The sequence below is a fragment of the Oncorhynchus gorbuscha genome, linkage group LG04, assembly GCF_021184085.1.
Source record: "Oncorhynchus gorbuscha isolate QuinsamMale2020 ecotype Even-year linkage group LG04, OgorEven_v1.0, whole genome shotgun sequence".
In the NCBI taxonomy this organism is placed as follows: Eukaryota; Metazoa; Chordata; class Actinopteri; order Salmoniformes; family Salmonidae; genus Oncorhynchus; species Oncorhynchus gorbuscha.
In genome coordinates, this window is record NC_060176.1 from 25,310,931 (window position 1) to 25,334,781 (window position 23,851).

General features: G+C 43.0%; 1 protein-coding gene across 1 annotated transcript in view; it reads right to left on the bottom strand.

Moving 5' to 3' along the window:
- The window catches only part of LOC124033879 (neural-cadherin-like), a 221,459-nt gene that overhangs the window by 129,777 nt on the left and 67,831 nt on the right, over positions 1-23,851 (bottom strand). The window contains exons 2-5 of the mRNA XM_046346263.1: positions 7,040-7,237; positions 6,295-6,520; positions 4,663-4,867; positions 1,541-1,652 (exon numbers count right to left, since the gene is read on the bottom strand). Of these exons, the coding sequence (XP_046202219.1) occupies positions 1,541-1,652; positions 4,663-4,867; positions 6,295-6,520; positions 7,040-7,237 (741 nt within the window). The remainder of the gene's footprint in view (positions 1-1,540; positions 1,653-4,662; positions 4,868-6,294; positions 6,521-7,039; positions 7,238-23,851) is intronic.

Genomic DNA, 23,851 nt, shown 5'->3' on the forward strand with positions numbered 1-23,851 from the left:
TGTCTGTCTCTCTGTCTCTCTGTCTCTCTGTCTCTCTGTCTCTCTGTCTCTCTGTCTCTCTGTCTCTCTGTCTCTGTCTCACTCTCTCCCTGTCTGTCTGTCTGTCTCTCTCTCTCTGTCTCTCTGTCTGTCTGTCTGTCTGTCTCTCTGTCTCTCTGTCTCTCTGTCTGTCTGTCTCTCTGTCTCTCTGTCTCTCTGTCTCTCTGTCTCTCTGTCTCTCTGTCTCTCTGTCTCTGTCTCACTCTCTCCCTGTCTCCCTGTCTCTCTCTCTCTGTCTCTCTGTCTGTCTGTCTGTCTGTCTGTCTGTCTGTCTGTCTGTCTGTCTGTCTGTCTGTCTGTCTCTCTGTCTCTCTGTCTCTCTGTCTCTGTCTCACTCTCTCCCTGTCTCCCTGTCTGTCTGTCTGTCTGTCTGTCTGTCTGTCTGTCTGTCTGTCTGTCTGTCTGTCTGTCTGTCTGTCTGTCTGTCTGTCTGTCTGTCTCTCTGTCTCTCTGTCTCTCTGTCTCTCTGTCTCTCTGTCTCTGTCTCACTCTCTCCCTGTCTCCCTGTCTCCCTGTCTCTCTCTCTCTGTCTCTCTCTCTGTCTGTCTGTCTGTCTGTCTGTCTGTCTGTCTGTCTGTCTGTCTGTCTGTCTGTCTGTCTGTCTGTCTCTCTGTCTCTCTGTCTCTCTGTCTCTCTGTCTCTCTGTCTCTGTCTCACTCTCTCCCTGTCTGTCTGTCTGTCTGTCTGTCTGTCTGTCTGTCTGTCTGTCTGTCTGTCTGTCTGTCTGTCTGTCTGTCTGTCTGTCTGTCTGTCTGTCTGTCTGTCTGTCTGTCTGTCTGTCTGTCTGTCTGTCTGTCTGTCTGTCTGTCTGTCTGTCTGTGACACAATCACAGCCTCCTGTTCGGGAACGCACTAATCCCAGGAACAAGAGCCTAATCTCGGTTTCTTCACCTTAAACCGTCGGACCAACACACAGGGAATTTAAAAAAATAAGCTTTCATTGAAATTTCATTGAGATCTTATACGCCCCCATAGATGTGACCCAGATATGCTGTTCTCACGGCTGCTTACAAGTCTGTAGGAAAAAGCCCTGTTACGTTCAGATTCATAGCGATAATTGTGTGTCACATCCGCCGGTAGGTACTGTAGGCCCCTACGCACCTGTTGAGCATAGCAGGCACACCACACCTGCTGGGGCTCCTTTTTCCAAACACACCTGCCTCACAGTGGTCTCACAGCAATGTCCGCCAAAGAAAGGCTGTTCATCAGCAAGGGTACACCTCTGGTACTACGCAAATCAAGTACAGGGAGAGACTTGACTAAAAAAAGGTTGCTGATCTTCACATGTAAGTCCTTTCCTCTCCCACCAGCATGGTGAACATAGCACTACAGAATAACACAGAACTCCTGTGACTACACTGCAGAGAATATGTGGGCTTCGTGTGTTCTTAGGAACAGAACTGAACGTTGTCCCTGGCCATGAGATGGCCATTAGAGTGGAGGGGGGGATGGAGGGAGGATGGAGGGGGGAGAGAGAGTGTACGTGTATGGATCCACTCACCTTGTAGCAGAGAGGTTGCCGTGGTTACAGTCTCCGGCACGCTGTCTTTGCTGTAAATGGACTGCAGGAACTCAGGAACACAGTCATTTTCGTCTGTGATGATCACACGCACCTGTTTAATTAGGAGAGAAAATGATTCATACGTGATTCAGTTTAGAGAGAGAGTGTGAGAGAGAGAGAGAGAGAGCGAGAGTGTGAGAGAGAGAGAGAGAGAGAGAGAGAGAGAGAGAGAGAGAGAGAGAGAGAGAGAGAGAGAGAGAGAGAGAGAGAGAGAGAGAGAGAGAGAGGGTGTGAGAGAGAGAGAGAGAGAGAGAGAGAGAGAGAGAGAGAGAGAGAGAGAGAGAGAGAGAGAGAGAGAGAGACAGACAGAGAGAGAGAGAGTAAATTATTATCCTCCTCCACGTAATTTGATAGTTATCTTTAGGCCTTTGATAGATTAATTGTTAAACCTAATGAACTGTCTTACCATGAATTGCTTTTAACAGCTCAGCTAATACAATCTATTTAAACTGAGAAGAAAGTGAGCTAGAGACACTGAGTAAAATGTGAGTATAATACAGTTGAAGGTAAAGTATGATACATTGCAGGGCAGAAAGGTTTCAGCTTTGGGATGTGCCAGGGAGCAAGAGTCATTCATATCTGGGCTTCTGAAAGTGTCTGATTGTGGCCAGTCTGGGGAGAGAGCCAGTAATCGTCCCTGGTGTTTATCACAGGAGAGAAAAAGCTGCTTTCAGTAGATTGCCCTTTCACTACTAACAGTCAGAGCCAAACTCCACAGCACTGGCTAAGCAATTCCCCAAGAGGTTCAACAGGGTCAGAAAAAGAAGAAAAAAAAGATGAAAAAGAGAAGAGATGCTCTGCTGCTGCTATTTCCTTCCCTGTTCCGCCCCTTCTCCTCCTCCTCCTCTGCCCTTCCTCTCCTCTGCAAGAGGAGCAGCGAGGTAACAGGGGATTACAGCGTCCTCCTCACTGTAATTCACACTGATACACCAGCCACGGAGAGAGAGAGAGAAAAAAAATGATCACACAAAATGAACATAATCCTCCAAAATCCACACCTTTCCCCTCCCTCATTACACCACGCAGTCAGCGCTTAGCTGTGTGCTCAAGAGGGGTGTGTGCATTCGTAAGCGCCTGTTCTTTGTTATCTGCCGTGAGCAGCAGTCACATCCCTATCCTGGCTCGGAGGGACACAGACTTCACCGATGTACATAGAGGCTAGGATTGCTTACCCAGGCCCGTTAAGTAATAACCCAGCTAGCCACCAGACGGGGAACCTGTGGTGCGGCGACTCTCGATCCAGTGGGAGGGTCTCATGATCAATACCAGCAGGGAGACACAATGCAGCCTTGGTTTCCTCCTGTGACTGCTAGGGGAGAACCGCTGACGTGAAACACAACGAGTTGCCGGGCGAACACGGCAGCCCCACGGCCAGAGCACTGCTCTGCTCTGCTATTCATTAGGGGGGTAAAGGAGAGCTGCCTGCCTGCAATAACAGCTGTTCTCTTCCAGTCCAAGAGCCTGCAGCTAAGGAGCAGAACACGCAGTCAGACTCGGAGCGTTCTTCCGATGTCAGAGTCTCTCTGAAGAACAAAACAATCAGCTGACCCCCTTTTATCGCACACCACGACTACGCCACCAAAGCACACAACTGTTCTGTGAGAAGAAGCACAGTAATGTGAGCTCCCAGAGGCAGCTAGCGAGGAGAGAGGGGGGAAAGGAGAGAGAGAGGGTTGAGCTGGGCGGTGCAGTGATGGGACAGAGGGCTGAATTTGACGCGAGAGCCAGTCAGCTCTGATAAGGCTGAGGAACCATCGGCATGTTGTGGAAGGGGCTGGGCAGGTCACTGGCTGGTTAGGTAACTAATGGTGCTTCAAAGTATTCGCTGCAGTAGGAGAAACGCCTGGAATCTACCTGCAAATTAACAAAGCAGATTCCAAGTTCAGGGCCTTTTCACAACTCAGTCTCTTCAGAGGCAGCTTTGACTGCTTGACTGTTTGGATGTACATTTTTGGAGGTATGTGATGAACGTTGAACAGCTGTGCCCCCGTGGCACGGGCAGGACAGCAAGGGTTGGACAGGGCAGGACAGGAGTGTGGGCAGTCGGAGCAGGGCACGAGCACGGGCCGCAAAACATCTCCCTCCCGGCTCTCTCTGTATCTCTCCCTCCTCCCTTCCCATCCCTCCAGCCTGTCTAGCTTTCGCTCTCCCTCCCTTCAGAATCTCCCTCCCTCTCTCCCTTCCTCTAGCCTCCTTCTCGCTTCCTTTCTCTCTGTGTCCGTCTGTCCGTCTCTCTCTCTTGCTCTCACTCGATCTCTCCGTCCCACCCCCCCCCCCTCCCTCTTTCCAGCCTCCCTACTCTTCCTCACTCCCTCGTCTTCCACACCAGGCATTCACTGAGGACTCTTTCTGGACATAAAGCTCACAGGATTAGACAGATCTCAGGAGCAGCTGCCAGTCTTTTCTCTCTCCCCTTCATGTTTGTTCCCACATTTTGTTTGGCTCTGTGCTCTACTGTTGTGCCTGAGGACAGGGAAGACCAGTGGATGACTGAGCAGTGAAGATGTCTGTCTTTCTGCTGATGTTAACTAGGCGTGATGCTCATGTTGAGGCAGGGCACCACAGAAGAGAAACACTGGGAGCCATTCTCTAGTCTCTCCCCCCAGGTCCCCTGTCCATGTTTATTAGCAGTGAAGTCTGGGATATATCTCCCCAGCACTGAGACAACAAACTAGACCACCCAACATAATACATGTTCCCATTATTCTTGTTCATGTAGCCGTTGCCCATGTGTTCTCTCCGTTCAAGAGAGATTCCAAGGCCAGACTGGACCCATATACACACACACACAGAAAGACGCACCATGCAGGCTCTTTCAGTTGCAGAACACTTGTAGGTGGGACACTGCAGGAATGTTTTCACAAACAGCCACATTATAACGGATCATGTCACTCTTATTATGTCCCTCTTCCAGTCTTGGATTCCATTTATCGATCTCCCCTGTTCCATGTACCCAATGATTCTCAATGATTTATCCCCCCCCCCCCTCTTTCTCTCTCTTATACACACACAAACACACTGAATGCTAGGTAGTCATTCTGTGGAATCGACACTGGACCCACCTCAGCAGCGCTGCTCAGACTGTTCTGGTCCTCGCTGGCCCTGACCATGAGCAGGAAGCTGTGCTGGTCCATCTCAAAGTCTATGGTCCTGGTCAGAGTGATCTCCCCTGTGTCCGCCTGCATGCTGAACAGACTGCTGGGATTGATGAGCAGGCTGTAGCTGATTGGTTGCTTCTGGAAGGACACGGCTGGAGTTGCCAGGAAGCTGCCGGAGAGAGGGGCGGGAAAGGGAATCAGTTATTTATTTATTAGGATCCTCATTAGCTCATGCACGCTCATGCAGCAGCTACTCTTCCCGGGGTCCACACACAACATTACATAATATAGAACTTTCATAAACAAGAACAGCTCAGGGACAGAACTACATCAATTGAAAATTACTGTACTGACAAAACACTGAGAAAATGATTGATACATGATTCAGTTTAGAGAGAGAGAGAGAGAGAGTGGGGAGAGCGTGTGAGTGAAAGAAAGAAAGAAAGAGAGAAAGAGAGAGAGAGAAAGTAAGAGAGAGATAGAGAGAGAGAGAGAGAGAGAGAGAGAGAGAGAGAGAAGATGATCACATCTAGCATGGTTATTCAGTTTAGCGATGAGACAGAGAGATGGAAAATGTAGAAACAGGACTCAAGTTTTCTGGTTTGTGTAATGTGTACCACAGCGGCAATGGAGTTATGTGTTGTGGTACACATCCCTCAAGCACTCAGTAGGAACAATCACCACAGATGTTACTCTTTCAACTGATGGGTGTGTGATGTAAGTTCCTGTCAATCAAAATAGAGAAGCAACTGGAGAGATTATAGGAGGCAGGAGGCCAAAGGTCAAATCCCTTACAGTAACCGCCACAGGCTATAATATAGAGTGTGTGTGTGTGACAAACAATCGTTGGTCATATATTGAATAACTACGTAGGCATGATTTATATGAACTTATGGCTCAATGCATATTGTTTTCGGTATTAACATGTCTGAGATTGTGTGTGTATGTGCACTGTTAAAGTGTGATAATGTGTGCATATCATTGGCAATCGGTACAATGGTTATGTATTTAAATTACTTGTGAATTATTGTCATGCCGACTTGTTTTTTAAAACTAAGACCTTCATAACCTCTGGTTTTACATTATGTATGTGTACGTACGTGACTGTCCGTGTTTGTGTGCAATTGTTTGTTTGTGTGTGTGTGTGAGCCTATGTGTGCGTGTGTGTGTGTGACTATGTATGTGTGCACATGTGTGTGTTTGTTTGTGTGTGTGTGTGTGCGTGCATGGATGTGTGCATGCGTGCGTGAGTGTGTGACTTTGCAGGTGTGAGACTCAGAGGAATCTGGTGGGAGGAGCTATCGGAAGACGGGCTCATTCTAATGGCTGGAATAGATTTAATGGAACGGTATTAACTATATATATATATATAAATATATATGTGTGAGACCGTCCTCCTATAGCTCCTCCCACTCGCCTCCTTTGCTTCACATGGGAGTATGTGTGACTTTGCATGTGTGTGTGTGTGTGTGTGTGTGTGTGTGTGTGTGTGTGTGTGTGTGTGTGTGTGTGTGTGTGTGTGTGTGTGTGTGTGTGTGTGTGTGTGTGTGTGTGTGTGTGTGTGTGTGTGTGTGTGTGTGTGTGTGTGGTACTCACGGCTGTCCCTCTGGTGTGTTCTCAGGTAGTGAAATAATGAAGGATGCGTTGGAGAACTGTGGTGCTCTGGCTCCTGCTATGACTGACACCACCACTGGGGGACTACGGCTACCCAGCCGGTCAGCAGCCACCACTGTCAACAGGTACTCTTTGTCCCTCTGAAGTGGCAGCCCCGTAGTCCGGACATGACCACTCTTTCTGTCCACCTCGAAACGCCCGTCACCGCCTGCAGTTAGGAGACAACGGAGGAGTTTATTTTCTAAATGTATATTAGAAGGTATTTTCTGACTAGAAAGGGAGAGAGAGGTCATGTTGAAGGGCAGTAAGCCAGATTTCAACCTTTGCCGTGTGTGCAGGAGGCTGGACCAGCCAGGCCACAACAACTTTTTTTTCTGTCATTGATTCATAGAACAGAACGTCCGGTATGTTCCATATTAGAGGGACAGCTGCACAGCAATGGATGGAATCTAATATTAGAGTCATTGACATACAGAGTCACATATACAATGCCACCCACAGGCAATTTCATTCTGTCGAACTTCGGCAATTGTACACATATGACATAAGATAAGGAACATGATTATTTAATTAAATGACAAATTAGAACCATAAAGGTGTAAAAGCATTTATAAAACCAAATAAAACCATATAAAATAACGTTTTTTTTTTCTCTCTTTCAATTACAATGCCGCCAGTTGATGTACTCATTGAAATTGTGCTCAATCACAGGACAGGAAGCACCTACCATCAGACAGGAAGTACTCCACCTCCCCGTTGTTGCCCTCATCTCCGTCCTGGGCATGGAGCTTGTAGACCAGTGACCCGGCCAGGGCGTTGGGAGATACCACTGCCAGGTAGGGGGAGGGAACCATGGTCCATTCCGGAACATTGTCATTCACATCAGTCACCGTCAGCTCCAGCCGTACCAGGTACCAGTCTGGACCTGTAAAGGAGCGGCAGATATTGTTCCTCTGTAGTTCAGTTGGTAGAGCATGGCGCTTGCAACGCGAGTATAGTGGGTTGGGTTCCTGGGACCACCCGTACGGAAAATGTACGCATGCATGACTGTAGGTCGTTTGGATAAAAACTTCTACTTAATGGCATATACAGTGGCTAGTGAAAGTCGAAACACCCCTTGGACAGTTTTTCCCCCCCTACCAATCTATACAACATACTCCACATTTAAAAGTGAAAGAAACATTTCAGAAAATGTTCCAAATGAATAAAACAAATTTAAAAAAAGATGTGTTGATTCCGTACGGTATGTTAATACTCGGTGGAAGCACCATTAGAGCTTTGAATCATTTTGAATAAGATTCTACCAACCTTGCACAAATATTAGGGCTACATATATAACTTGTGTTTGCGAAAATTGCTCAAGCTCAGTTAATTTGGTTGGGAATCATTGACGGACAGAAATATTCCAAATTTGTCTCTGTTTTCAAGCAGATTTAAGTCAGGACTGAGATTGAACTACTCAGGAACACCTCGTTAGTCATTCTGGTGTGTCTTTGGCATTAAAATGTGTGTAATTGTCCCCCTGAAAAATAAAACTATCTAAGGGTTAGGTTTTCAGAAGTCTAAGATGAGTTTTCCTCTAACTTTTTACCATATTTCTTTTGATCCTAAAACAACTCCCCAATCCCTACCGATGACAAGCATACCCTATAACATAATGCTGCCCCAACAGTACCTGAAAACACAACAATACTTGAAACTACAGAGGATAAACAACATTGCATTCACTCCACATTGCTGACCTGTATGACAAAGTGAAAAGAAAGAAGCCTGTGATCAAATAATCCACTCCAAATCATTCCTTCTGTTTGCAACAGGGCTGTTAAAGGAGCATAAAAAATGATTCAACTTCATATTCATCATCTCCAGCACCACCCCAACATCAACATGCATTATCTGAAAATGGAGCGTTTCTATGTTTTGTAGTAAAAAAAATGTAGAGTAAGAAAAAGTTCTTCCCATGACATCATCAGTGTGCATCCTGTTATTTAAAAAAAAACAATTATGATTAGTCATTGCCTACTAATAGTCTACTAATTGGTTGATGATGTCATTGGAAACACTATCTTCCTCTATATTTTTTTACGACAAAACATAGAAACGCGCCATTTTCACATATGTTGATGTTGGAGTGATGCTGGAGATGACACATATGAAGTTGATTTAATTTTAAAAATATTATAGTGTAAGTAGTACTGCAAGACAACATGACAAAGAAATCAACTTTTTGGCTTAAATTAAAAACCACAGGATTGGGTCAAATCCAAAACAACACAGAGTGAACCCTCTGCATTGGCAAGTATTGTGGGTGGCAGCATCATGTTATGGGTATACTCGTCCCCGGCAGGGACTGACTGGGGAGTTTGTCAGGATCAAAAGAAATATGAAAGGTGCAATGCCCAGGTAAAAAGTTAGACACAAACCCGTGTCAGTCTTCTGAAAACATTAACCCTGGGATAGAGTTTATATTTCTGCTGGACAATTAGAAATATTTCAATGCCTGAGTAGTCCAGTCTCAGTCATGTCTTCAATTTGCTTGAATATGTGAGACAAGGTTTTTGACAAAAACAATGGATATAAATTATGTGGTGCGAAGTGTTGTGCAAAGTCGGTGGAATCTCATTAAATATCATTAAATCAGGGGTGTGAAGACGCAATCAACACTTCTTCATTATGTATTTGTTTTATTAAATGGGACTATTTCCTTGAATGTTCTTTCAATTTGACAGTGTGGAGTAGATTGTGTAGATATATAAAATATATATATAACTGAATCCCTTTTTGACTTTCATTTTAAGGCAGAAAAATGTGAAGGCTATGCAAGGGGTGTGTATACTTTCACTAGGCTCTGCATTGTATGTTGTATGTTGTTATTATTATAGAGATTGACTAACACATTCACAGCGTCTTAGTCCTAACCCAGATCCACACTCCTAACCAGAGGGTACTCTTGAGTATCCATTGAAAAAGAAAAATACAATGAGGTTTGAGAGATGTTCTGTTTTCAGAAACAGAATAACCATACACTACTGGACAGTATCATAACACTACCATAACAGGCTATGAGGTAATGTACACGAACCAATCATTAAGCTCTGAAAGCCGTTAGGCTACATGACAATACAATTATCAGCCATTAGTCCAATTTCACGTAAAGCCATGCTAAAGGATGTTAATGTGGTGTTAGGCATTAACAGAAAACAGCAATCACAAATTAAATCACACACACACACGCTTACAAGTATGTACACATACACATACACACACACACACACACACACACACACACACACACACACACACACACACACACACACACACACACACACACACACACACACACACACACACACACACACACACACACACACACACACACACACACACACACACACACACACACACACACACACACACATACACATACGACCACAAACAATCATGAACAGAAAGACGCATAATGCAGGCTCTTTCAGTTGCAGAACACTTGCAGGTGTGACTCTGCAGGATTGTTTTCACAAACAGCCACATTATAACAGGCCACGTCTCTCTTATTATGTCCCTCTTCCAGTGTTAGATTCCCTTTATACATCTCTCCCCTGTTCCATGTACCCAATGATTTTCCCTCTACGCTCCCTGTCTCTGTCTCTCTTTTTCTCTCTGGCTCTCTCTTTCTCTCAGTCTCTCTGTCTCCTTCCCTCCTGCAGCTGTCAGGTAGAGGAAAGCAGGTGTTCTGTCAGGGGCCATGAAAGGGCCAATCACCAGGGGAATCAAAGAGCCCAAGACGCTGTCATTCTGGTTCCCTCTCTGACAGCCTGCCAGCTATTTATACCAGTCAAAGAGAGACGGGGGAATCAGAGGGAGCGAAATAGGGTGAATAGGAGAAGAGGAAAAAAGAAACAGAGCATCATGAGAGAGAAACAGAGGGAAAGAGGAAGAGATTGAGAGATCGAGAAAGATTGACAAGCGAAACATGGACAAGTGCAAGAGAGAGAGACGGAGAATGCATGATACACTGTCACCTAAGTGATCCTAAAACTCACAATAGCCAACTAGGATAAGGCAGCAAGGTCAGTTATGCCTCATAACCGCCAATTACAATCAACAGTGTTCCGTCGGCAGAATGCAAATAACAGTACTCTAGTCTGAGATAAACAATCTCCCCTTAGATTATCTCTCATCTGATTATGTGTCTGTCTGGGAAACAAGACAGAGACAGTAGCTTAACACCAGGCACCACATGCCTGGGATGTGCCCAGTGATGCCCACTCATAAAGGCAGGCATCAACAACAAGCTATAGGTTATTATCATGTTATTACTATTGGGAAATGCCAGGTAGCGGATTATAACAATGGAAATTAAAATAAGGTTAAATCAAATTATCAGGTCCCTTTGGAAAACAAATGATAAAAATCTAACGACAGCGAAATGTGTGGTGGCATGACTTAAGACACATTGAAGCACACTGCACTCACAGAGCTTCAATTCTATAACTGTAACTGTTCTCTAGTTAAATAAATGCAAAAGATGGACTCAATAATGCCATCCAAACACTATTTTTATTGTTGCCACAGTTTTTTTATGTACTCTAACATATTATAGATTTGAAAATTGCTTTTTGAACATGTTAAAGCAGCAGTACAGAAAAGGCACGTGACAACATAACATTTTAGACAGATGGAGGGGGACAGAGTAAGATTGAGAATGGGAGGGAATAAGACAGAGGGGGGAACAAGGGAGCAATTCACTACGCTGATCCTCAACACTGGAGCCCCACAAGGATGCGTGCTCAGCCCACCCCCGTAATCCCTGTTCACCCAACACAGCGTGGCCACGCACGCCTCCAACTCAATCATCAAGTTTGCAGACGACACGGCAGTGGTAGGCCTGATTATCAACAATGACTAGACAGCCTACGGGGAGGACGTGAGGGCCCTGGCGGAGTGGTGCCAAGAAAAATAACGTCAACGTCAACAAAACAAAGGGGCTGATCGTGGACTTCAGGAGACAGCAGAGAGAAGATTGAGGGGGGTAGAGGAAGATTGAGAAGGGGAGGGAATAAAACAGAACACAGGTGAACACAGGTGAAAAACACAGATGAAACAGTCCTAAGAAAAATAGGAACGGAGCAGCAGAGCAGGATTAAGCCAAAACCCACTGCGTAAGAAATGGCCCGAAGGTTGTTATGGAAACAGACAAATAACAAAATCTGGAACAGGGAAAAAACAGGCAGCAATTGCATAAATCAATGGAATTAAAGGGACAGAGACAGAAAGAAAGAAAAAGGGAACCACATCTATAAAATAAAGATAGAGGGGAAATATGAAGCTGGACGTTTTCAGAAACCGCAAATAACGACCCTGCTGCACTTGAGTGTCCGTGGTTCATTGAGAGTTTCTAAGTGGTTGCTCTCTGCTGCTATAACATACCCAGATTTAATTGGGAAGAAGACAAGAGGGGAACAGGAATAATATGGAAAGCATAGCAGGGAGAAAGCATTTCCCATATAATAAACCGGGAGGCTAATGGCCAACTTCCAATATGTCCACCCAGAGACAGAAACACTCTCACACAGTAATAATGGTCATTACAATAGATGAGATATCCTAATGAGCAAATACTGGTACATGTCAATTGTTTGTCTTCATTCATTGTAAAACTGTCCACTATGAAAAATTATAATTTAATGATGGTTGAATATAAAGGAAAAGGAATATGAATATGCTTCGGGCTACAGAAGTGAATCTACCTACTAGCAACACTGATTAATGAACTCAAAATGATGTAGGTGCTACTTACAGTTGAGGTCATAAGTTTACATACACCTTAGCCAAATACATTTATACTCAGTTTTTCACAATTCCTGACATTTAATCCGCGTAACAATTCCCTGTCTTAGGTCAGTTAGGATCACCAGTTTATTTTGAGACAGAAATGTCAGAATAATAGTAGAGAGAATGATTTGTTTCAGCTTTTATTTCCTTCATCACATTCCCAGTGGGTCAGAAGTTTACATACACTCAATTAGTATTTGGTAGCATTGCCTTTCATTTGTTTAACTTGGGTCAAACGTTTCGGGTAGCCTTCCACAAGCTTCCCACAATAAGTTGGGTGAATTTTGGCCCATTCCTCCTGACAGAGTTGGTGTAAATGAGTCAGGTTTGTAGGCCTCCTTGCTCGCACACACCTTTTCAGTTCTGCCCACACATTCTCTATGGGATTGAGGTCAGGGCTTTGTGATGGCCACTCCAATAACTTGAATTTGTTGTCCTTAAGCCATGTTGCCATAACTATGGAAGTCTGTTTGTGGTCATTGTCCATTTGGAAGACCCAATCGCGACCAAGCATTAACTTCCTGACTTATGTCTTGAGATGTTGCTTCAATATATCCACATAGTTTTCCCCCCTCATGATGCCATCTATTTTATGAAGTGCACCAGTCCCTCCTGTAGCAAAGCACCCCCACAACATGATGCTGCCACCCCCGTGCTTCACGGTTGTGATGGTCTTTTTTTCCTCCTCCACGCCTCTCCCCTTTTCCTCCAAAAATAACAATGGTCATTATGGCCAAACAGTTCTATTTTTGTTTCATTAGACCAGAGGACATTTCTCCAAAAAGTATGATGTGCATTTGCAACCCGTAATCTGGCTTTTTTATGGAGGTTTTGGGGCAGTGGCTTCTTCTTTGCTGAGTGGCCTTTAACGTTATGTAAATATAGGATTAGTTTTACTGTGGATATAGATACTTTTGTACCTGTTTCCTCCAGCATCTTCACAAGGTCCTTTGCTGTTGTTATGGGATTTACTTGCACTTTTCGCACCAAATTATGTTCATCTCTAGGAGACAGAATGCGTCTCCTTCCTGAGTGGTATGACAGCTCCGTGGTCCCATGGTGTTTATACTTGCATACTATTGTTTGTACAGATGAATGTGGTACCTTCAGGCATTTGGAAATTGCTCCTAAGGATGAACCAGACTTGTGGAGGTCTCCAATTTTTTTCTGAGGTCTTGGCTTATTTCTTTTGATTTTCCCATGATGTCAAGCAAAGAGGCACTGAGTTTGAAAGTAGGCCTTGAAATACATCCACATGTACACCTCCAATTGACTCAAATGATGTCAGAAGCTTCTAAAGCCATGATATAATTTTCTGGAATTTTCCAAGCTGTTTAAAGGCACAGTCAACTTGGTGTATGTAAACTTCTGACCCACTGGAATTGTGGTACAGTGAATTGCAAGTGAAATAATCTGTCTGTAAATAATTTTTGGAAAAATTACTTGTGTCATGCACAAAGTAGATGTCCTCACCGACTTGCCAAAACTATAGTTTGTTATGGTTGACAAACTAGTTTTAATGACTCCAACCTAAGTGTATGTAAACTTCTGACATCAACTGTACATTCAAACATAAAAACAACTTAAAACAGACACTGACACTGAGAATGCATTTCCCCAGCTAGCCTAGTATGTCTGAGTCTAGCCTGAGAGAAACAAAAAGCCCAACAGCAACAACACAAACAAAGGCAGCCTGATATAGTTAATAGTGAGCTCAGTGACCTAATCCACTGGCTGACCTGGGATCAGAAGAGATATGACCACACGTGACAGGTGAAGAGTCTCCTTCCATTAATTGGCTTACATGGAACAGACTCCAGGGGCCGTGCTGTGAATCAAACATGAGATCCGAGCCAAATGTAGGGCTCTCAGGAAGCGCCAACGCCAAACTTTTGACAGGGCCACGAATCGACAGGGGCCACACTTTTAACTGGTTCTGAATAAATTACTGCACATTCTTCACTTGTCACCTAGCTGTTTCTTCCCCTATTCCGGACATTGTTAGCGAGGGTGCTTAGCATGACCCCAATCAGCACCTGGCTCTCTCTATCCTCTCCGCCCTGCATACTGCTGACAGAGGGAACACAGGCACAATTACTGTCTCTACCAGTCTAGGAAGAAGGGGGAAGCTTCCTCATTCTCTTTACTCCCAGCACTGCATGCTAACTACAGGAGTCCCTGTTCTCCCGGGAACACAGTTCTATCACTTTACAGCACAGCAGCTAGAGAGAGAGAGAGAGACAGAGGGAGTGAAAGTGTGTGTGTGTGTGAGAGAGAGAGAGAGAGAGAGAGAGAGAGAGAGAGAGAGAGAGAGAGAGAGAGAGAGAGAGAGAGAGAGAGAGAGAGAGAGAGAGAGAGAGAGAGAGGGAGAGAGGTATTGAACAACCTATGTAAGAATGCTGTTCGTTGACTACAGCTCAGCCGTCACCATAGTACCCTCATCATTAAGCTCGGGCCCCCTGGCCTGAAACCCGCACTGTGCAACTGGGTCCTGGACTTCCTGACGGGCCAAACCCCAGGTGGTGAAGGTAGGCAACAATACCTTTTCTATGCTGAACCTCAACACAGGGGCCCCACAAGGGTGCATGTTCAGCCCCCGCCTGAACTCCCTGTTCACCCATCACTGCGTGGCCACGCACGCCTCCAATTCATTCATCAAGTCTGTAGACGACACAACAGCGGTAGGCCTGATTACCAACAATGACTAGACAGCCTACAGGGACGAGGTAAGGGCACTGGCCGAGTGGTGCTAAGAAAACAACCTCTTCCTCAACGTCAACAAAACGAAGGTACTGATCGTGGACTTCAGGAAATAGCAGAGAGAGCACATCCCCAAACACATTACAGAGGCCGCAGTGGAGAAGGTGCAAAGCTTTAAGTTCAGCGGCATACACCACTGAAAATCTGAACTTGTCCACCCACACAGACAGTGTGGTGAAGAAGGCGCAACAACGTCTATTTAACCACAGGAGGCTGAAGAAATTTGGCTTGTCCGCAGGGCTCTCCAGAGGGTGGCGCGGTTCGCCCAACGGACCACTGGGGGTACACTGCCTGCCCTCCAGAACATCTACAACACTTGGTGTCACATGAAGGCCAAGAAGATAATCAAGGACCTCAGACACAGTCTGTTCACCCCGCTATCATCCAGAAGGCAAGGTCAGTACAGGTGCATCAAAGCTGGGACCGAGAGACTGAAAAACAGCTTCTATCTCAAGGCCGTCAGACTGTTAAATATTCACCCAGTACCCTGCCCTGAACTTATTCACTGTCACTAGCCCGTTACTCAACACTGTTGCCCTATGTACATAGCCCTGGAACATTAGTCACTTTAATAATAGAACACTAGTCACTATAACAATGTTTACATACTGTTTTACCCATTTCATATGTACAGTGGGGAGAACAAATATTTGATACACTGCCGATTTTGCAGGTTTTCCTACTTACAAAGCATGTAGAGGTCTGTAATTTTTTATCATATGTACACTTCAACTGTGAGAGACGGAATCTAAAACAAAAATCCAGAAAATCACATTGTATGATTTTTAAGTAATTAATTTGCATTTTATTGCATGACATACCATGTTTCACACGTTTCATCTGTTGCTACCATGCTATGTTGTTGTCTTAGGTCTCTCTTTATGTAGTGTTGTCTAGTAGGCCGTCATTGTGAATAAGAATGTGTTCTTAACTGGCTTGCCTAGTTAAATAAATACAAATTACAGTTCCACGTTGAAAGTCCCTGAGCTCTTCAGTATGGGCCATTCTACTGCCAATGCTTGACTATGGAGATTGCATGGCTGTGTGCTCAATTTTATATACCTGTCAGCAACTGGTGTGGCTGAAATAGCCAAATCCACTAATGGAAGGGGTGTCCACATAGTTTTGTATAAATAGTGTATTCTATCCACATCCATAATGTCTGTACATCCTATTACATACAATATATATACAGCATTAGTCAAAAGTTTGGACACACCTGCACTTTCCAGGGTTTTTCTGTATCTTTGACTATTTTCTACATTGCAGAATAATAGTGAAGACATCAACACTATGAAATAACACAAGGAATCATGTAGTAAACAACCACAAATATATATTATATCTGAGATAGCCACCCTTTGCCTTGATGACAGCTTTGCACACTCTTGGCATTCTCTCAACCAGCTTCATGAGGTTGTCACCATTTCAATTAACATGTGTGCCTTGTTACAAGTTAATTTGTGGAATTTCTTTCCTTCTTTCCAATCAGTTGTGTTGTGACAAGGTAAGGGTGGTATACAGAAGATAGACCTATTTGATAAAAGACCAAGTCCATATTATGGCAAGAACAGCTCAAATAAGCAAATATAAATTACAGTCCACCTGTCACGCCCTGACTTTAGTATTCTGTGTTTTCTTTATTATTTTGGTTAGGTCAGGGTGCGACGAGGGTGAAATATGTGTTTTTGTCCTGTATAGAGTTTTTGTATGTCTAGGGGTTTTTCTAGTCTAGGGGTTTATATGTCCATGGTTGCCTAGATTGGTTCTCAATCTGAGGCAGCTGTTTATCGTTGTCTCTGATTGGGAACCATATTTAGGTAGCCATATTCCTTGGTTTATCTGTGGGTTATTGTCTATGTGTAGTTGCCTGTGTCAGCACTCGGTTTATATAGCGTCTTGTTATTTTGTAAGTTTGTTTTGTGTTTCATCGTTTAATTAAAGAGTATGTATTCATATCACGCTGTGCCTTGGTCTCCTCCTTATGACAAACGTGACACCATCATTACTTTAAGACACATCTCAACATCAACTGTTCAAAGGAGACTGTGAATCAGGCCTTCATGGTCGAACTGCTGCAAAGAAACCACTACTAAAGGACACCAATAAGCACAAGATACTTGCTTGGGCCAAGAAACAAGAGCAATGGCCATTAGACCGGTGGAAATCTGTCTTTTGGTCTGATGAGTCCACATTTAATATGATTCGGATCCAACCGTCGTGTCTTTGTGAGACGCAGAGTTGGTGAACGGATGACCTCCGCATGTGTGGTTCCCACCGTGAAACATGGAGGACGAGGTGTGATGGTGTGGGGGTGCTTTGCTGGTGACATTGTTGGTGATTTATTTAGAATTCAAGGCACACTTGATGGCTACCATGCAGGCCTTCTAAGCAGAGTTACAAAGAAAAAGCCATATCTCAAACTGGCCAATAAAAGAAAAGATTAAGATATTGGACAGAGGAACTCTGCCTAGAAGGCCAGCATCCCAGAGTCGCCCACTTCACTGTTGACATTGAGACTGGTGTTTTGTGGGTACTATTTAATGAAGCTACCAGTTGAGGACTTGTGAGGCTTCTGTTTCTCAAACTAGACACTCTAATGTACTTGTTCCTCTTGCTCAGTTGTGCACCGGGGCCTCCCACTCCTCTTTCTATTCTGGTTAGAGACAGTTTGCGCTGTTCTGTGAAGGGAGTATTACACAACGTTGTACTAGAGTTTTCTAATGATCAATTACTTTTAGAATGATTAACTTAGATTAGCTAACACAACGTGCCATTGGAACACATGAGTGATGGTTGCTGATAATAGGTCTCTGCCAGCCTATGTAGATATTCCATTTAAAAAATCAACCATTTCCAGCTACAATAGTCATTTACAACATTAACAATGTCTACACTGTATTTCTGATCAATTTGATGTTATTTTTATAGACAAGAAAGTGTGTTTTTCTTTAAAGAACAAGGACAATTTTAAGTGACCCCAAATGTTTGAATGGTAATATATATATATATATATATATATATATATATATATATATATATATATATATATATATAGCATTTCGCTACACCTGCAATAACATCTGCTAAATATGTATATGTGAACAATAAAATGTAATTTGATTTTGATTTGATTTGAGGGAGAGGAAGAGAGACAGAGACAGAGGTGAGAACTAGAAGAAGCTTTGGCTAATTAAACATTCTCTCAGATTACATGGAGCTATTTGGCCCTCTCTGGGAAATTGTGACTTTCATAATCTTATTAAAGAGGAAGGTACTGACTTTTTAACATTTCACATGAAAATACCAATTTAGAAAAGGAAAGGGGGGGGGGACCCAGCTCTAAGTCTTACACAAATTGCACACGATACAAATGTGTAGGCCATAATTAGATTTTTTTCTTCCCCTCAACAGCTTTTCATAATTGAAAATACTGACACTACCAAGAACACACTTCAACACACACACATTACGCACAGCTAGTTCTTCAATTGAAAAATTCCATTTATATTTCCCCAGCCTAAGGGGGAATAAAGTTAATAAGAGTGGGGGACATTGTGCTTTTTCAGGGGGACTCACACAGTCTGGTTACAATGGCACGGTCTGGCACAACAGCACGCCGTGTGCATACAGAAAACCATCCACACTTATTGAGACAAAGAATATTATATAACACAGCACCAGGTGAATGCATACAGCCTCAGTGTGGCCATGCATGGCCACTCACCGTGTACTCTTGTTGATTGACACTGAGGAGGATTTCCCCATTAAGAGACTTATCATGTCTAAGGTTTCTCCATTCTCACCCTGTGTGCTGTGTCATCTCACCCTGGCCTGGTCTTGGGCTGGGTAGAAATCTGAGTCACACTCTCTCACAGTGCTGTTCACTATCCATGACTCACTTCACTTGACTTCATATAATACTTCTTCACTGTTAGATTGAACCACCCGGCTGCCAGTTCCTTATTAAAGGGATATGCACAACTTCATTAACATTAGTGAAGCAGACTGTGAAAACGGACATGAGTTCAAAACCAATTGAAGCCATTCAGTGCATTTGAGAGGGCAGTCAATTGAAATGCTTAACATGTTTACGCTAAATACATTTGAGTGGCTTTCATTGGAGTCAAACTGTATTTAGCGTGTGAGCAGTCCGGAAGAGTGAATCAGGTGTTATCCTGTTAAACTATTAAGGTGTGCTGGGGTTCAACCAGGGTTTCAAGCCTCTGATTAAGATCTTAGGATGTTTGTCTCTGCTGCTGCTGTCCGGTCAGACCCAAAGCGTTTCCTCCTACATCATCCATTTGACATGACATAACCTACAGGGCCTACAATCACAACAACTGTGTTGTTTAGACTAGGGCCATACAGCTTTTGGCTGGGAAAACGTGGTCAATTGAAAAATGTTTTTGTTTCAGCCTTACATCAATGGCTTCTGCTCTTGGCTCTGTGCACCAGCCCCATGCTAGCCTTTGTAAAGTGAGTCTAAGCACACAAGCTATAAAGACAAAGACATTGTGAAGGAGCAGTGGACGGATGGGAAGATCAGTGGAGGATTGTGAAATTCATTCCCTGGACTAATGAAAGAATAACCACAAGCTTTGAAAGAACGGCAGCAGTCTCTCTCTCCAGCATTCCTTTCCATCTATCCCTCTTCTCCAAAGTTCCTTTGAAACATGTCCCATACTGCTTTAGTTTTTTTTTCCCCCAATACAATCTCTCAAAAAATAAAAACGAAGCAATATGGACAATGTTATTTTTGTTCTCTCTCTCTCTCTCTCTCTGGTTCTCCTGCCAAACGTTCACTGTGATTAGAGAAAATAGAAGTTAATTGCTTAATCTCTCATCTCCTCTTGTAGTCAGATAGAAATGATTGGTGAGTGGCGATGGTTGGATTGCTTCAAGTAATGAGGAATGAAACCATCATATATCACAACCCAGTTCACCAAGGCAACATCGACATTTGTCTTAGGTTGAGGGTTAGGAGTTAGGTTTAGGGGTTGGGTTAGGTTATGGGATAAGGTTAGGGTTAGGTTAAGGTTAAGTTTAGGGTTAGGAAAAATAGGATTTTGAATGGAAATACATTTTAGATCCCCACGGGGATAGAAGAACATGTGTATGTGTGTGTGTGTGCGTGTGCGTGCATGCATGTGTTTGTGCGTGAGTGCGTGCGTGTGTGAGCGAGGGGAGAGACAGTACGAGAGATTAAGAAAGAAAGTGAGAGCAAGAGTTTGATTTTGTGTGTCGCACAGTGGTGTAAAGTATTTAAGTAAATAGATATACAGTACTTTAAAGTACTACTTAAGTAGATTTAGTTTTTTTTTGTACTTTAATATTCATATTTTTTTACAACTTTTACTTTAAATCTATAACATTCCTACAGAAAATAATGTACTTTCTACTCCTTACAGTACATTTTCCCTTACACCCAAAAGTACTCAAAATTACATTTTGAATACTTAGCAGGACAGAAAAATGCTCCAATTCACGCACTTATCAAGAGAACATCCCTGGTCACACCTACTGCCTCTGATCTGGCGGATTCATTAAATAAAAATGTTTTGTTTGTAAATTATGCCTGAGTGTGCCCCTGGCAATCCATAAATAAAACTAAATGTGCCGTCTGCTTTGCTTAATATAAGGCATTTGAAATGATTTATACTTTTACTTTGACTTGTGATACTTTTAGCAATTATATGTATTTTTAATAGTTAAGTATATTTTAAAAATAAATACTTTTAGACTTTTACTCATGTAACGGCGTTCGTCTGTTGAAGGAAGAGAGTCGGACCGAAATGCAGCGTGTGTGTTACTCTTTAATGAACGAAAACGAAACGATACATGAAATAACTCAATACAAAAACAACAAACGGAACGAGAAATCTATTATAGCCTATCTGGTGAAACTACACAGAGACAGGAACAATCACCCACGAAATACAAAGTGAAACTCAGGCTCCCTAAATACGGTTCTCAATCAGAGACAACGAGAAGCACCTGACTCTGATTGAGAATCGCCTCAGGCAGCCAAGCCTATACAACACCCCTAATCAGCCGCGATCCCAAATACTACAAACCCCAATACGAAAAACAACATATATACCCATGTCACACCCTGGCCTACCCAAACATATAACAAAAACACAAAATACAATGACCAAGGCGTGACAACTCAAGTAGTATTTTACTCACTTATACTTGAGTCATTTTCTATTAAGGTTTCTTTACTTTTACTCAAGTATGACAACTGGGTACTTTTTCGACCACTGGTCCCCCCATGCTTTAGATTGATCCCAGGTGTTCCTCCTGCCGTTTCATATAAAATAAGCAGCAGTTTTGTCAGGCAGCGTTGTCAGCGAATCCATAGGGAGTAGCACAGGGTTTACGTGTGAAATTTGGGGCACGCGTGGCACACCCTGTCCCTCTGTCCATGGCTCGTTAAATGAAAGACACTTTCCCCCATGGTAATCCCAATCCCGTCCACCCCACTTGTGAGGGGCCTCCAACTGCTTTTAAATGCTAGTAAAACTAAATGCATGCTCTTCAACCGATTGCCTCCCGCCTGACTAGCATCACTACTCTGGATGGTTCTGACCTAGAATATGTGAACAACTACAAATACCTAGGTGTCTGGTTAGACTGTAAACTCTCCTTCCAGACTCACATTAAGCATCTCCAATCCATAATTAAATCTAGAATCGCCAAACATACCCTCGTAAAACTGACTATCCTACCTATCCTTGACTTCGGCGATGTTATTTACAAAATAACCCCCGACACTCTACTCAGCAAACTGGATGCAGTCTATCACAGTGCCATGTGTTTTATCCCCAAAGCACAATATACTAACCCTAACCCTATACTAACCATAACCCACCACTGCAACCTGTATGCTCTCGTTGGCTGGCCCTCACTACATATGTCGCCAAACCCACTGGCTCCAGGTCATCTATAAGTCTTTGTTAGGTAAAGCTCCACCTTATCTCAGCTCACTGGTCACCATAGCAACACCCATCCGTAGCACGCGCTCCATCAGGTAAATTGCACTGGTCATCCACAAAGCCAACACTTCCTTTGGCCGCCTTTCCTTACAGTTTTCTTTCCAGTTTCCTTCCAGTTTTCTACTGCCAATGACTGGAACGAATTGCAAAAATCTCTGAAGCTGGAGTCTTATATCTCCCTCTCTAACTTCAAGCATCAGCAGTCAGAGCAGCTTCCCGATCACTGTACCTGTACACAACCAATCTATAAATAGCACACCCAACTACCTCATCCTCATATTATTACTTACCCTTTTGCTCTTTTACACCCCAGTTTCTCTACTTGCACATCATCATCTGCACATCTATCACTCCAGTGTTAATTGTAATTATTTTCACCTCTATGGCCTATTTTCTTTTCTTTTGTGTTATTGACTGTACGTTTGTTTATTTGTAACTCTGTGTTGTTGTTCATCTTGGCCAGGTCGCAGTTGTAAATGAGAACTTGTTCTCAACTGGCCCACCTGGTTAAATAAAGGTGAAATTAAAGAATAAAAATAAAAAATGGTTCTGATGCAGATTTAGCCCTGTGACCCGGCCGGAAACTTACAGTCACAACCTATTCCTCTATCGATCAGGGCCTGGAAATCGGGCACTTATTTCTTTAGCCTCACGGCTTATCAGACACAAGTCTGGACAGAGAATATTAACCACTAGCAAATCCCACAGATCTAGGCAGAACACCAATCTAAATCTGGTTGTGTGTTTAATCAACAGATACGGCATCACGCTCAAGTCTTGTTAAACCAAGCATATCGCTGGAATTATCTTCAATGTGTTTAATATGCCTACATTTAAACGAAGGCTCAGACGTTGGATGTGGGTGACACACACAAAAACACAATTCATTAGTTGGCACTATGAGCTAAAGTAGACACATTCATTACCTTGCAAATACATTTTCTAACTGAGTGATTCCACGCCGGCGCAGCCCGAATATATTTGTGGTATCTGAGATTGTTCAGGCATTTCTCACATAGTAACTTAATTGGGAGGAAGGATGTTTGATATGCTTTTCACATTTGTATCACAAACACACACACACACACACAGAGACATATATATATATATATATATATATATATATATATGTATATATTATCATGCTGAAAGTGGCTATTTTAGGTCATTTTTAGACATGTACATGATACAGACAACATCTTGGTGTCATTATACTCCTTATAATATGGGGGATGTCTAGATTTTGAAATACACACTTTCATATTCCTTTATTCAACGTTAAAAAAACATGAAAAAGTATCTCAAAAATACCCTTTTAGATTTCGCTTTTTTTTTGTTGCATGTACTTTGCCAAAGAGGTGTAGAAGCATTCCAACAGTGAATGGGAAAATAGATTCAAAGGGAACTCCCTCTGCTGGTGATTTGCTGAATGTGCAGTCCTAAAGGAGGTGATTGGTTAATGACCTATAATGCAATTTCTATGTATTTCTATGCCTAAATGGGTACCATCATTAAAAGTACCAGAAAGCCCACTCTATAAATTTGAGGTGTTTGAAGAGTATAGTGTTACAAACAATATGTCTTAAAATGAACTAAATCCAAAAGAGTACTTTGATATCTTAATGTTAATATGTTTAATGTTGAATCAAGACATGCACCAAGATGTTGTCTGTATCATGTACGGTTCACCGATCATAGGGTCTTACAGGAGGCATGTACATGTCTAAAAAGGGCCTAAAATGGCCACTTTCATCATGATTTCTCCAAAACATTTTGTGATACAAATGTCAAACATCATTCCTTCCAAATTAAGCTTCTATGTGAGAATTGCCAGAACAATCTGAGATACCAAAAATATTTTTTTTGCGGCTACGCTGGCATGGAATCGCCCAACTTGTTCGACAGCATTCACAAATCTAATCAGCAGTTTTAATTATATTTGT